Genomic DNA, 14,926 nt, shown 5'->3' with positions numbered 1-14,926 from the left:
TTCTTTTTTCTTTTTTTTTTTTGCAGAACCAGGGATTGAACTCAGGCCCTTGCGCTTGCCAGGGAAGCGCTTATTCCACTGAGCCATCTCCCCGGCCCCTTGATTTCTTGATGTCGGGCATTCTTTTTGTAGTAAGAGTCTCCATGTTGCTTTAATTTGCACTTCTTTAGTGGCCAGCAACACCAAACAAAGTTTTTCATGTATATATTGGCCATCTGTACTTCTTCTGAGAAATCTGTTCATTTTATTGCCCACTTTTGGACTGGGTCTTTTTGGAGGGCATCTATTTTTTTGAGTTCTTTACATATTCCAAGTATGAGTCCTCTGTCCAATAAATAGCTGGCAAAAATTTTTCCCCAGGGTTAGGGAGATAGCTCAACGACATCTGCCTTGGCAAGCACAAGGTCCTAAGGTTAATCCCTGATATCACACACTAATTGTTTCCCCATTCTGTAAGTTTTCTCTTTACTCTATTGGTTGGTTCCTTTGCTGTGCAGCTTTTTTAATTTGTGGATTCTTGGTATTATTTCTTGTTCAGGGGCTCTGTCCTATACCATTGCTTCCTCTATCCCCTCTCTTGCTGAGGTGCTTGATGCCAGTGTAAAGAGTTCCATAGGTCCTTGTGAATGCGTATTTACTGTACATACAGTAGGTGGGCCTAGACCTCTTGCTTGAGTGCTGCTCACCCCCATATCTTCTGGCTGTCCCCACTGAGATGGGCAGCAATGGAGCCAGTGACTGGGGTCCTGCAGTGCCTTGGGTCACTTCCCATGGCCCCACCCCCACATGGGCTGACACACCCACTATCTGCTTCAGTTCCAGGTCACATTTCTTTCACAGAGGAAAAGACAGGGAGGTGAGAGGATCTCTATGGGCTATAGGGCGACAGAAACAGTGAGAGAGGAGGGCTGGAGCCTGCAGCCACCATGCCTGCTGCCTCAGCCACTGTCCTGCCTGTCTTCTGGGGAGCTGGACTGGCTGCCAGTTTCCAGGGAGGCTTCTCACACATCCTACAGAGCACAAAGGTTGCTCTGGTGAGGCTGGCTCTGTGCCTGTGTAACTCAACAGGACAGAACCTGTCAGCAGGAGAGGTACCCTTCACATAGCCAACAAAGAGCTGGAGACAAAGGAGAGTCATTTCCTTCTGACATTTTATTGTTTATAAAACACAGGGACCTGGAGGGCAGGAACACAATCATTATGTTGACAGTAGCGAATGCAGAGGGAAAGCAAAGGCTAGCTTTAAAATCTTTAAAAATCACTGTGTGAAAATGCTGCTGCACTCTGGGCCAGCAATGACACATCAGTCATGTTTTAATTTCTAGACTGTCCCAAGATCTCTCCATTTCAAAATGCACTTCTACTCTTTAAATCACACAAGCCAACATCACTGACATTAGCCAAGAAGGTCAGATGATCCAGCCAGGCACAGGTATAAGAGAAGTGGGTCTTCCAAGCTGTGCCCAGCAGGAGCTGAACTCTAGAAAAATATCATTAATGTGGCTTCTCTTCTGCTGTGTGAGGATCGGACAACCACAAGAGAGATCCCTGGCCAGCTCTTCTAGGCAGGCATCCTGGGGTTTCTAAGTGGAAGACCTGTGAAGGTCAACACAGCTAGTCACAGCCCAGGGGACTCCCCTACAACATGGTGCCTCTGCTATTCTGGGGGGTGACATGGGGTGAGGTAGTTGCCACAGGGAGGAGAGCTGTGATGTCCCTTCTTCACTTCGGTCCCACCAGCCTCTGCCCTACAGCATCAAGATGATACAGCAGGGACCTAAAAGGACCAAGGTCTGTGTGAAGTTCCCACCAGGAAGAGACAGTTGTGGAAACCCCAGCAAATGACAGGGATGACCTTCAGAACAGAGTGGGCCTGGGTCAGGGGTCAACTGCAAGGGCTACTGTTACCCTCCTGCGAGTAACACGCTCCAAGTCATTTGTGAGTCCTGAAGGACATGGCACTTTCTTGAAGTTGCTAGAAAAAGGCAGCAAGCCAAGGACTCAGAAACTTCTACTGTGAGCCGGCCTTGCCAACTGTGGCTGCTTAGTGACAGTTTCCTCCAGCTGGGAGCAAATTTGCTTTGACTTTGCTCTGTGTGATAAGGTCTGGTGATTCTGTCTTATGAGAAGAAACTGCCACAGTAAAAATAAGTTAATAATTAAAATCTCCAACTGCTACACAGCACTCTCAGAAGGGAGGAAGGAGGTCATTGGCGAGGGAAGTGCCGCCATCTCATGTGAGGCTCTCTGGGCAGGGCAGGCAGCTGTATCCCTACAGACTACCCTAACTAAGCCTGCATCCTGTAGTGTAAACATTACGTTCCAAGGTCAACAGGGTCCACGGAATGCCCAGATGCCCCTAGAGGAGCATCAAGTGGGGTGGCTCAGGTGCTCCCGAAATACACACTGAACAAAGAACTCATGGGAAGTCAGGAAAGAGGGGGTCAAATGGAAGAGCAGCAGGGCAGAGCTCAAGGGCAGGCCCCTATCAAGACATCCACAGACAGTGATGCGTCCACCACCAGGTGGCAGTGCTGAGAGGCCTGGCAGAGCAACTCCAGGTCCAGGCCCTCACACCTCCCAAGACACTTCCAGGCCTTCCCATGCCCTGGGACTGAATCCTGTTCTGGAAATCCTTAAGCTAGGCACACACTTTGTGGTTACAAAAAGAACGAGACAAAAGTGCAGTCCTCTGGTTTGTGTAAAACCTGTCCCGATGCAGCGAAGACCGTTGATCTCAGCTGTGACCAACGTCAGAATGCCTTAATTTAAATGAATTCTATTCCTTCGTACTTCACGCTTCCAATCTTGGTCTCGGGCAACAGGAAGCGCCCATCTAGTGTGAAGGCCATGACATAGGTGGCCACCATGCCGCTGTCCTCTTCAGACTTGAGGGCCACAATGATCTGGTCGTCTGTGTTGGGGATGAACTTGAATGATGAGAAGCCATGTGTGGGGACCACCTCGCCCACGCGGCGGACAGAAATGTCCCCGAAGTCCTGGGTAGCGCTCAGAAGGAGGTTGGTGCCCTTGTGCTCATCGTCCTTCTCACTGTACCGCTCATGGCTGGCCCGGCGTGGCAGGAAGAACCAGCGCTGCAGAGTGTCGCTCCAGGAGGCTGATTCATGGATGAGGTAGCCTGGGACAAAGGACCGACCCATGGTCACTGCACACTACAGCCTGCCTGGAACTTTATCTCCAGCCCGACACCCTGCCCCCGCCATGATCAGTTATAGGGAGCAGCAGCAAGCCCCACACAGGATCCTGGGGACCATGTCACCCCTCTGGACCTCAGCTTCTCAGAGGGGTTCATTATGTGGTTGCTCTCAGCTCTGCAGGGCGAGGGGCAAGCACACAGAGTAGGAGAACACAGCAGCAAGTCTTCAGGGCCATATCCCCCACAGGCTGTCCCAGAGAGGCTCACAGCCTCCTGGGAGTGCTGTCTGTGCTATTTCCTGGTGCTAATTAAGAGGGACTGGAAAGAGAAAAGAGTTCAGGGAAGGGACAAAATAAACTGAAGTCTGATCTGTGCAAAGATGAACCAGGTTGAGGAGGCAGCCTCAAGGTTGAAGGAGGTATCTTTCCTTCCTCTCCTCTCCGCTGTTTTCCCTCCTCCAGGACTAAGCTCTTACCAGGCCACCAGGACACAAGCTACAAGGACTTCTGGGAGGTCAGGAGCCAGGTGGGTTGCCCTGTGTGGAGAGGGCCTGAGGCCATCTGTCAAGGTCAGTGCCAAGAATGGCTTACCACCCCCCCCACCGGAATCCACTGGCCTGAGGGAGTACAAGGTGACCCTGTACCTGCTGGGCAGCCACACAGCCCCCGGACTGGGGCTCAGCTGGTCTCTTACCTGGTGGTCGGATCCCCGCAGCGGCCCGCAGAGCGTTGTAGCTGGACACCCAGTTCTCATGGTCCACGCTGCCCGTGTGGCCTACCACCTTCACCCACTCAGGGTTCTCATTCACCACTTCCCCAGTGGCTGTGGTCCACTCCTTGCCCAGGCCACCCACATACAGTCGCTCATCCTTCACAGCCAACCATTCAGCTTTAAAGCCTGGGGCAACAAGAGCAGAGTATGCCTGAGAGATGCCACCATCACTGGGGCCCAAGAACCTTGGACATCAGAAGTCCCTGCCCTGGAACCTCACTGGAGGCAAGGACAAGAGGCTGGGGAAGGGCCCTGGGCAGAACCCTCCCCCACACCCCAGGTCCTGAGTCAGTACCCACCTCCCTTCTGTTTTGCCCCTCTCCCCCTGGCCTCCAAGGGCCACTCCATTTCTCTGGGAACACATGGAAGACCTTCACTGCGGCTCGCCCTCTGCCTGGCTTCCAAGGGCTGCTGGTTGGTCTCCTAAGCTCTTCTGGCCCTGATCCCTGCTCGAGCTATGACCCCAGCCACAGGACGCTTCTCCAGTGCTCCAGGGATGACAGAGGAGCTGCCCTGCAGGCTTGTCAAGGAATGTTTCTGCTGCCCGGCAGCCATACCTATTACTTCCCTGTGGGTCAATGACTAGAAGGGCTTGGCACTGGGGTACTGCCTATATTTGTGTGTTTCTTCAGGGACTGGATCTGTCCTCATGGACTTATGTAACATGGGCTTCACTTTCCAGGCAGCAGCACAGCACATGGATCACATCCTGACTTCCCAGGGTTGGACTTGTGCTTTCCCAAACACTGGGCAAGCTTCTTGGCTCCCAAGAAGCTAGGGCTGCAGTCCTTTCCCTACTGGAAGACAGCACACGTGGGGACACTTCCTCACAGGTAGCTCTGGAGAGAGCTGTTGAACTCCTGTGGCCTGGTGACCTGGCAGTCTTCTGAGCTACTTGTGTGATAAGATGCTTTATTTTGTTCTGGATGACCTGAACTCAGGCAGTCCCAGGGGCCTGGTCATCCCTTTCTTCCTGCCAGCTGGGAAGAACTGCAGCAGGGTGGTCTAAGATTCTGATGGGCACGACGCAGGATATGGGTGCCCAACGTTCTCTCACCTATGTAGAGATCTGTCCCTGCCAGAAGCCCCAGCCTTGGACAAACATGAAAGAGGTTCTTTGATTGGGATGGGATAGGAAGGGTCATCAAGGTCTTGCAACAGAGAAAGCCTGCACTGGTGGCTGGTGTTCTACAAGGAACAGCTACATGGAAGGCTCAAACAAGCACAGCACTTCTTGTCAGTCTCGGGCTGATGCCCTTCATACTCGCAGGGCACTTTCCAGTAGGAGGGCTCCGCCAGCTGTTCCCACCCTGGGGAAGCAGTAAGTCTTCTGGGCAAGCACTGGGGCTGATCACATTCTGCTTGTAGGCAGACCCCTTCTGCAGGACCAGGAGGGAGAAGCGGCAGTAGCTGACCTGTACTGCCAACACAGAGGCCGAAGTCTCAGCGCTAGCCCAGAAAATGAGACCCTACACTCAAGGTGCAGTGCCTGGTGGGCATAATCCCAGTGCCATCCCGAGACAGTGAGAAGACACAAGGGACAGGGAGGGAGGAGCAGTGCTGTGTGGGCCACAGCCCTAGAACTTACTCTGAAGGGAACTCCCCACGTGCTGGGGTCCTAGTCTGGAAATGACTTTGTGTGACACATTCTGCTCAGGCTGGGTGTGGATATTCAGGTCAGAGCAGAAGGGAGAATTCCCACCTACTAACTACTTTTCCACCGTGAGCCAAATCAAAGGGACCCTGGAGCCCCCAATACCTGGCCAAAGCTCTATAGAAAGCAACTCCACGGAAATCAGCTCCACTTACCCTTCTCCACTGTTCCATCACCGTCGGACAGAATCACCCAGGGCACGGCCTTGGTGCCTTCGATGTGGTAGACAACCCCTGTCCGGTCGTCCACAGAGTAGAGCTTCCCATTGAACACAACCAGATCCGACAGCTCCATGCCCCTCCCCTTTTCTGCCAGGTGGGACTCCAGAACACTGTGGTCTTTATCCCATTCCACAGCCACCTTGTCTCCACTGTCCGACAGAGTCAGATATCCCTTCTTCAGGTAACTGAACCAGGTGTTTTCCTCCTGGGCCCTAGACTCTGTGTCCAGGTCAGCAATGACGGCGATTCGATATCGAATCCCGCCTGATGTCCTCTGGGGGGCTGAGAGGGGGTAAGTGTCATTGTATTGGGTGGCAGGTGCCTGGTTGAGCCTCCAGTTATGTGCATTGTGGGTGGGGGGCCTGTTTGGGGCTGGGCGGTGCGAGTAGAACAGCCAGAGGAGGGCAACACCCACAAAGGACGTGAGGATCACCTTCCAGCGGGGGCGGAAGCGGGGATCTGCAGCCTTGGTCATAGACGCAAGCACAGGAAGGCCCCCCACACTTATCCGGAGAGAGTGCATAGGCTCATTCCATTCCAGGTGGTTGGAGGGCTGGACAGGCATCAGACTGAGTGTTGGGTGGGACCTGCACGCAGGGAGAGAGGAGAGCAGTCAGCAGGGCCCACTACCCCTCGGCTACCTGAACTGAACATGCTGAAGTAAGAGCTCAGATCCGTCCAGGACAAATAGTATTCCATTATTTCCATGGCTTGGTGAAATCCTGACTCCAGCAGTATCTCTGTTTACTTTTACTCAGTAAGATGTGAAGTCTTCCAAAGCAAAATTATCCCCTCTTCCGGTCCCTGCTGGCCAGACAGAAAGCTGAGTGCAAGAAAGAGGTTTTGTGTGGGCTGGTGCCTTGCGGTCAGGGGGGAGGTGGGCAGGGGCGCAGGAGACAGGAAAACGGTGTGCGCAGATCTGAACGAGACCAAGTCCTCTCCTCATCCAGCCCTCCCTGACGTCACTGGCACCACATCACACATGGGCTTGTTCATTTTTACCCCTGGCTCTCAGACCATGCCTAGCACAGGGCACTTGAAGGCTCATTAGGTGACTGAGTATTTCCTGGGTTAGGTTTCTATAATATTTAAATATTAAATAAATCTGAGCCAGACAGAAACATTTTGCAGTTGTTTTTGGCAGAACCTGTTCTCTGGTACCTTTCTACTAATGCCAACTTCTGCAGGGCCCAGGGTTCAGTGTCTCGGCCTGGCCCGAGGCATAGCTCCGGGGCTATTGTGCCAAGGGACAGGATCTGTGGCTCCTCAGCCCCACCCTGGCCACCCTGCCTGCTCTCAGGCATAGAACACGGTAGTTCAGGGCAGCCACAATGTGCCAGTGTCTGTCTCACTGCCTCACTGGGACACTGGGAAGTGGGTCCCTGCTGTGCTGTGGGGCATAGCTGGCTGCTCTTGACTCCATTCTCAGCCCTGTACTATGACCAGGACTGCACTTTCCTCCTTGCTTGTGGAAAAAAACCAAGGCACACTGGGTAAAGGGTTTGTAGAGGACTGACAAGCAACACCCGGAAGGGCTGTGGGACCCAGCACCTCCACAGTCTTGGGCTCTCATGCACTCTGGCCATAACAGCAGCAGCTCGAGTGCACAGAGGCACCCTTGCTCCAGGCTGCAGGCCCCTACAGGGCAATGCTCCTTGTGGAAGCCTCTGCCTCCCTCTCTCCCTGTGGACAGACCTAGGTTTTAGCTCACAGGGTCACCATTCAAGGAGAAAAATGTGTGTGGCCAGCTGCTCAGAGAACGTCTGGGAGAAGGATGCAAGCTCCTAAGTGCTGCAAGCATTGTGCAGGGACAGGCCTCTTGGGCACCCCTCCAGGGCAAGGCCTGGCCTCTGGCTACGGTTACAAGGCTGGTCACTGAGACCTACCTGCTGGGGGGCTGGAGGGAGCTCCCGACGCAGGTGGCTGCTCAAGTAGTTGAACCCAGCTCTGTCTCGTCATCCCTTCTCCACCCCAGCAAGGGCCTAAGACTTCCAGTGTTTCATCCTCCAGCCACTGAGCTCTGAATTCCTCTACCACCTCCTATGTGCAACGCTGCCTGCACTTCCAACGTGCACCTTCAACATGGTACTTCAAAAGATTAAGTCCCAAACCCTCTCCCTGGAGCCTACTCACATCCAGCTTGCCCTCAGGAAGCGGAAGGGGACTGCCTATGTAAAAATTCTCATGTAAATACTAGGAACTACACTTCTGTGCATCAACATTAAATGTCCACAGAATATTACTAAGCACACAAAAGAAGTAGCCTCAATCCCTTTTCTTTCCCCAACATCTACCATCAGCAGGTCCCACTCACAGGCTCCCACCCATGCCATGACCATCTCTAAACCTACCCCTACCTGTAGCCTCCCTCCAATGCTTTGGCCACTCCTTCCTGACTTGCCCCTGCCACCCAAGGGCCAGTGTCACAGCTCCCTGGCCTCCTGTGACCCAGGAACAGTCACTGTGGCCTGAAAGCCCACTCCTCTCCCCAGCTTGCTGAGCAAAGTCTCATGAGCCCCTTGTGTCCCCTGGTCCAGGACACTCTGACCCTGCTCTTTATGTCATTGGTTCATTTTTCATTCTCAGATACTCTCTCTGCTGCCCTGCATACTCAAGGGCCTTCGGTACTTGTCCTTCCTCTGTCTGGTGCTCCAGGGACAAGGCCTTGCCCTGCTGTATTCCTGGGACCCCACTCACCACAGGTAACTAGGACCAATGCACCACACGTTTGCTTGAGAAATAAAAAAAAAACATGAATCTTCACACGGGTCATTAAGTCACTTCTTCAATAGCCCCTCAACACTCCGTGCCCCTAGACCCCCACCTTAGCCATCCTGCAAATCCACAGGCCCAGACCAAGCCCCTGATGACTGAGCCACTCAGCTGCCACATCTGAGCTGCAGGTCCAGAGATGACGGTGCTGGCCAAGCAGACTGGTATCAACTGTGACACGCCAGCCTCCCAGGAGCCCTCACAATGGTGCCTACCCAGCCCCTCTGTCCCGTGAGTCTCCAGCCGGCACTGTGGGCCTTTGCTCTGCTGCTCAGGCAGGGCGCTGACTCCTCCAGCTCCTCCCCAGTGCGCAGATATCCCATCTCCCCCTCGCGTGCCACTTGCTCTGACTCCAGCTCAGGGAGGCTGCAGGGGTGCGCACAACACAACTATGGTTCAATGGAGGGCAGAGATGAATCCACGCAGGGATGAAAATCCTTCCCCAGTCCCTGACACCCTCCTCACCTCTGCCCACTGCCTCAGATGCACCCACACCCACATGCTCTCCATTCCCTCTGGCTGGTCTGCGCCTGGGTCAGTACTTTCCAAGTGTTTTCTATGCCTCTCTGCGCCCGGTCTCTCGTAGAGTCACAGAGGTCTTCTAGGTGGATTCCTGCCAGCCTTGTGCCACCCACCTCATGCTATAGTTCTCCAATGACCTTGGGCTCTCCTGGGCCTTAACATCTGTGAAAAAGACCCTGTGCCTTGGTAGCCTAAGCCTTTCTCCTGAGAGGCAAGCCAGTGCACCCCTGGGCCCAACACACATCCCACTGAGCACACAGGCACTCAGGAGCCCCACGTGCACCCCAGCAGGCCTTAGGGCCACTCAACTGTCCCTATCCAATGGCTCTGCCCAGAGCCATCTCACCTTGATGGTTCTGAAGGCGTCTGAATGGTCCAGACCTTTCCTCTGCCATTTACTAGTTACATGACCTTGAACGAACGACTTCCCTTCTCTTGGTCTCGGTTCCCTTTCTGAGGCCACCAGGTAGCCATGTCAGGGGAAGGCCTCCCCATGGCACCTGACCACTATCATTTTTACCCTTGACCAGTCATAGCCTGCAGAGAAGGCAGGCCTCACCTCCCTGGGCTCTCAGCCTGCACAATATAGGACTATCTGCAGCTGCAGAGAATCCTGATTCCATGTGTCCAGATCTCTACACATAGGGCTACCTCTGCTTGCCAACCTCTTCTGACCACACGGAACCAGAACCATGTAGAATTCCACGCTCCTACTGTCCCTGCCCTTTCTGTCCTGTATCTAGGTAAGGACCCCACCCCACCCCCCAGCAGACTGGTACTGGCTCCAAACTTCCAGGAACATGGGGAGGTGACTGCTGTAGATGTGCAGATTATGTAAATGCGACCCATATCTTAAGACAAGGAGCTGCCTAGGTGGGTCCTAAATACAGCAGGCATCTTCATGAAAGGGAGGCAGAGGGAGATTGATGTGGACAGAAGAGAAGGCCACACCAAGGAGGCAGAAGCTAGATGGATGAAGGCGCTGGGGACCTTAGAAGTTGGGAGATAGGAGCAGATTGCTCCCTAGAGCTTCCAGAGGGAGTGAGGCCCCAGGACACCTGGGTTTTGGCCCAGTGGCACTGACACTGGATGCACAAGCTCTGGGAAACTGCATTTCTGGTACCACAAGAGAATAAAAGTATGGAAAGCTGTAAGCTATTACTGGTGTCATTACTGCAGCACCTGGGGACACACAGGTGTCCCCAGTGTCCTTTGGGCTGCCTGCCCCTGCACCATACCACACCACAGTGGTCTATTCAAGTCAGACTCTGAACTCCATACTTAGCTTCTGCACGGTGTGCCTCAGTCGCTTCAACTCCCCTCCTCTCACTGGAACAGAATACCTGACCTCCTCAACTTAACAGAGAAGAGATTTATTTTAGCTCATGAAAGATTCAGTCCATAGTTGGCTAGCTCCAAAGTAGAGGAGCTTCACACTCCACGACACAGTGTGAAGGTGTAGGCTGTTCATCCCTTGCCAGCCAGGGAGCAGGGTGAAGAGAGGAGGAGCCAGACGAGAATACACCCTTTAGCTTTGTCTTTCCTGACCAGGTCCCACCTATGAAGAGCAACACAGCTATGAACTCAATGGACTGATGCCCTGAATACAGTGTTCCATGGGCCACTCACCTTCCAGAAGTTTCACCTCTGACAGTGAGACCTCTGGGGGCTATTTTAGATCTCAATCAGGACAGGTAGGACTCAGCACCTCTGCCTACTTTCTGGAAAACACAATGCCAGAGTATCTTCCTTTGGTCTCCATCGCTTCTTCAGCACGCCTGGAGTTGCTTCCCTCCCCTCAAAAAGAAAGTTCCAAATCAGCTGCCTTTTCACTCCATCCACAAGCCAGCTTGGTTTGTCACCTGAATGACTGTAGAGGAAGAACGTGCATTTCCATTTAAGCTTTCTTTTTTATTTAAGAAGATATTTTGTTTTTTTGTTCTGTTCCTTTGTCAGCCATGAGCAACAGAACAGGTGGAGAAGACAGACAAGACGGACAGGGTCAGTCCCTGAGGAAAGGGGCCACCCAAGCTTTGCTTCTCTTCCAGCAAAGCCACTTACATGTTGCTTTATTGTGTTAAGAAGTCTGTCAATCTCCCCTGAAGCATCCTGTTCTGACTTGGCAAGATCAAGATGAAGAGGACCAGGAGGCTGTAGTAAGTCACAGGCTCCCAAGCCAGCCAACAGTGCTGGGCAGGAGGCCTGCAAACAGTCCTCCAGGCAGGGAAGTCTGTGAGCCACACCCTGCCTGCTAGCTTCCTTCCTCCTGTGCCAGCCCTGCTCTGGGTAAAACATCCCCAGCAACGACAGCTACCTAAAAGCTCTTGAAGGCCCCCAAACCTAATTTCTTGGTCTTGTCCACACCAAAGGAAAAGAGAAGTTTTCTCTGCACACCCAGAAGCTGCCCTAGGCTGGTTCCCTATCCTGGGAATAAGTAGCGCCCTACCATTAAAGAGCCTCGGGCTGAGGAACACCTACCTCCACGTGCCATCCCAGGCCTGAGCAGGATCTCCAAGGCCGAGCTGAGTATGCTGTGGTGCCCACACAGCCCACAGTCAAAGCTGTCCCTCGACTCACTATGGCTTCCTCCAGGTCAGGTATGAGACACGTGGCAGATCAAATAGGTTTAAAGTAGCTGCCAGAGCAGACTCCTCCCTTTCAGGATGCAGGCAGGGCTTGAACAAGGAAGGCGCCATTTTCAGCTCTCAGCACACTCCCTTCCGCAGAGGACCTACCTCGCCCTTTGCTGTCTCACACCAGACGGTGGGCCAGCCCCAGAGCACCCACTCTGCCTACTGCCAAGGCTTACTGCCTGTTGACCAGTCAGGAGCAAAGCTTGCTAACCTCAGACTCTCCAGTGAGGGGCTTCACCGCAGCAACCAAGGTACTGCAGGATGTCAGGTCTCACAGAAAGGAACATCTGCAGATGCCTGCATGGGCCAGGCTCCTTGGAAATGGCCTCCAACTCCTTGCTTTTGCTTACCAAGCTCACTACTTACTTGAAAATTCAGGAGGAAAAAAGGAAAAAAATCATGCTTTAAGGACCACCAAGGCCGTGCAAGTCTCCTCCCTTTCGCCAGCCTGGCCACCTGACTTCTGCACACAGCCTCCCCCAGTGTCCTGCACACAACTAAGTCAACTGAAAAAGACAGTTCTGGATGACTTATTTTTCAGCCTCAACTACTCATGAGGATTGTGTTCGTTTCCACTGTTGCTGTAACTAATTAACTACAGACAGGCAGCTTATCCACCACAAACTGGCATTTCACAGGGCTGGAGGACAGAAGTCTGACGTGGGTCTCACTGGGTTATAATCAAGGGGTGGTTCCTCTCCCAGGCTCTTGGGGACAGTCCAACTGCTGGCCTTTTCCAGCTCCCAGAGGCTGTCCACTTTCCTCACCTTGTAGTTCCTTCCCCTTCAAGGCCAGCAAAGGGGCATCCCCTGGTATCTTTCTACCGTTTCTCTCACTCTTCACCTGCCTCCCTCCCACTTTTAAGAACCCCAAGACCATGATGGACCCAAGGGGAAGATGCAAGATGACCTCTCCCTTAAAAATCAATGTGAAAGTTTTAAATTTTCCTTATGTTATTGAATATAAAATTTCAAGAAGAGTCCTGTCTGCATGAAAGGGAAAAGAACCAACTGTTCTTCAGGTTTTGTTCCCAGCATCCTGGTATCATTTCTCAAACAGGAAAGAGAAATGACTTCCTTGTTATACCACTGATCCATGTCAGGACTCCAGGCAATAGTCCCAGAACCCAGCCCTTCTTTTTAAAGAGTAAATGCCACAGCATTTGTACACCTGCCTTGTACAGCTGCCATGGACTATCACGTGGCTCTTCAAGAAATTCTTACACTAATATGACAAGTGCCCTCTGCATCCTCGGAAGCCTGCAGATACACAAATACTTGCCTCCAAGGCCATACTATGGAAGAAGAGTGAAAGCCTCACAAGAGCAATGCCCACTGCTCCCCATCGTACTCCAGGCCTCTCCTCAGGATGCTTGTGCTCAGAGAGGCCTCACAGATCAGCTGTGCAGATGGACACGTAGGCAAGTTATCAAGAATCAGTAGCTCAAACCAATACACTCACTGAGTTAGTAAGGCTGCGCAAAGAAGGAGAAAAAAAAGTCTCAAATGACAAGATTTACACCTTGATTAAGAGGCATTATAGTGACACCAAATGGTCCAACTCATTTGCAAGATTGTGATTTCCCCCACCACCCTGGGCCATTACGTCATCTTTTGTGATCAGGTCAACTTGGACAAGAAAACCAGGAAGAGAATACAAGAATTTGGGGGTGGTCTTTTAGTGGTGCCTGGAAAAATCTACATTTCACCCATGTCTTTTCCCTGAGCATGCTCTGGGCTGAGCATATCCTGAGGGCGGCAGGCTGGCTCCTACAGGGATCTTTCAACAGGGCTGCTGTACTGAGAAGGGCTCTGGAGGCCAGCAAGGGAGGAGCCCATTGTGTCTACCGGCTCCCTCTAGACTGTGTGCCAAGAGGCCTGGGAATGGCAGGAAGGAGTCTGTAGCCCAGTCCTGGAGGGCACTAAGGCTCTTTGAAGGGGCTGCCAACCCAGCTGCCACAGAACAGTAGCACACAGCTTTCCTTGTTCTGCATCCTCTGAGACCAGGCACCTTTTACAAATTTTAATCAGAAAGGTCTTGTTCTCCAGTTCTCAAGCTTAGGTTCTGTTGCAAAAGTGGCAGGAAAAGATGCCAATCATTCGATCTCAAGATACGGATGAGAACTAGAACTCATGGTGTGCCAAGACTGGTTTCTCTGGGTCATTAATGGGGTACTTGGGAGAAGGTGGGTTTGCTGAAGTAGGATGCAGAAAGATCACTGGTCTCCTGGGCCAGGCCTCGGGACGGAAGACAAAGCAGGATGGAGAAGCAAACCAAGTACCAAGGATGGGCGTGGGGTTGCCAGGCCCCAGGAACAGGAAAATCCAGATTAGGTGGATAGGTGGCAGAAAGAAATGGTAAAGAGGGAGCCAAGTTCGCGGGCAAAAAGATGGTGAGTGCGTTGCGCTGCCTGTGAGGCTTAGCCTTTGAAGAGGGCAAGGAAAGCAAGGGCCGGGGCGGAAGGGGTGGAAGGTCCGTCGGTTACAGGTGTGACAAAGGGCCAGGTAGGGAGCGGAGCTGGCCTCCTCACTCAGCAGTGGGGACGCACCGCCAGGGCAGCATCTGAACCCGACGGAGGGTGCTCCCGGGAAAGGGTGTCCCGCCCGCGCAGGCTGCGAGTCAGCGGCCCAGCCTAGCAGCAAGCCCGCGGGGCCAAAGGGGGCGGGCCGCGACGACTGATGGCGCCAGGCCGTGGGCGCGCCGTCACTCACCCGCTGCGGGCCGGGCTCAGGTGCCCGCCGGCGGCCGCCTAGCTGCACAGGGCCGGACGAGGCGGGCGACCACTTCCGCCTCCTCCGCGCGCTCCCGGCGGCCTCTGCTCTGCGCCTGCGCTCCGCTCCGTCGCGCCCTCCCCGCCTCGCCCCGCCCCGCCCGCGCTCTCCCAGCAGCCCCTGCTCTGCGCCCCTCCCCTCCCGCTGTTTCTTTCTGCGCCTGCGCGCCGGCCTACTGGGAGTTGTAGTTCCGCTGCGCCGGACCTGAGAAGGCTGCTTCTGCGATGCCGAGACATTGGCCCCGCAGATGGAGGTGGGAGGCGCAAAGACCTCTAATTCCAGGCCCTCAATCTAGTGCCCCCGACCTTGTTTCGGGGAAAAGAATGGGCGGACTGGCTCTTGCATCCTCGATCCTGGAAAGCCCCTCTGCTGGGCATCCCAGCGAGCCACTCCTGGAGCCTGGCACTGTCCGCAGAGTGGAGGAG

At 53.6% G+C, this 14,926-nt stretch overlaps 1 protein-coding gene across 5 annotated transcripts; it reads right to left on the bottom strand.

Moving 5' to 3' along the window:
• Positions 1-1,133: 1,133 nt before the first annotated feature.
• Cant1 (calcium activated nucleotidase 1) lies at positions 1,134-14,556 on the bottom strand. Of its 5 annotated transcripts, XM_023699274.1 has the most exons (6): positions 14,442-14,556; positions 11,942-12,091; positions 10,727-10,894; positions 5,738-6,390; positions 3,851-4,054; positions 1,134-3,139 (listed from the first exon to the last, which is right to left on the bottom strand). In XM_023699274.1, the coding sequence occupies exons 4-6, from the start codon at positions 6,366-6,368 to the stop codon at positions 2,769-2,771; spliced, it is 1,206 nt and encodes a 401-aa protein (XP_023555042.1). In that variant the 5' UTR covers positions 6,369-6,390; positions 10,727-10,894; positions 11,942-12,091; positions 14,442-14,556; the 3' UTR covers positions 1,134-2,768. The 5 variants fall into 5 exon arrangements, with proteins under 5 accessions (XP_023555042.1, XP_023555041.1, XP_023555040.1 ...); XM_023699273.1 differs by lacking the exon at positions 11,942-12,091; XM_023699272.1 differs by lacking the exons at positions 10,727-10,894; positions 11,942-12,091.
• Between the last annotated feature and the right edge of the window lie 370 nt (positions 14,557-14,926).

Source organism: Octodon degus, unplaced genomic scaffold, assembly GCF_000260255.1.
Source record: "Octodon degus isolate 3935 unplaced genomic scaffold, OctDeg1.0 scaffold00112, whole genome shotgun sequence".
Classification (NCBI taxonomy): Eukaryota; Metazoa; Chordata; class Mammalia; order Rodentia; family Octodontidae; genus Octodon; species Octodon degus.
This window is presented reverse-complemented; position numbering and strand designations above follow the sequence as displayed.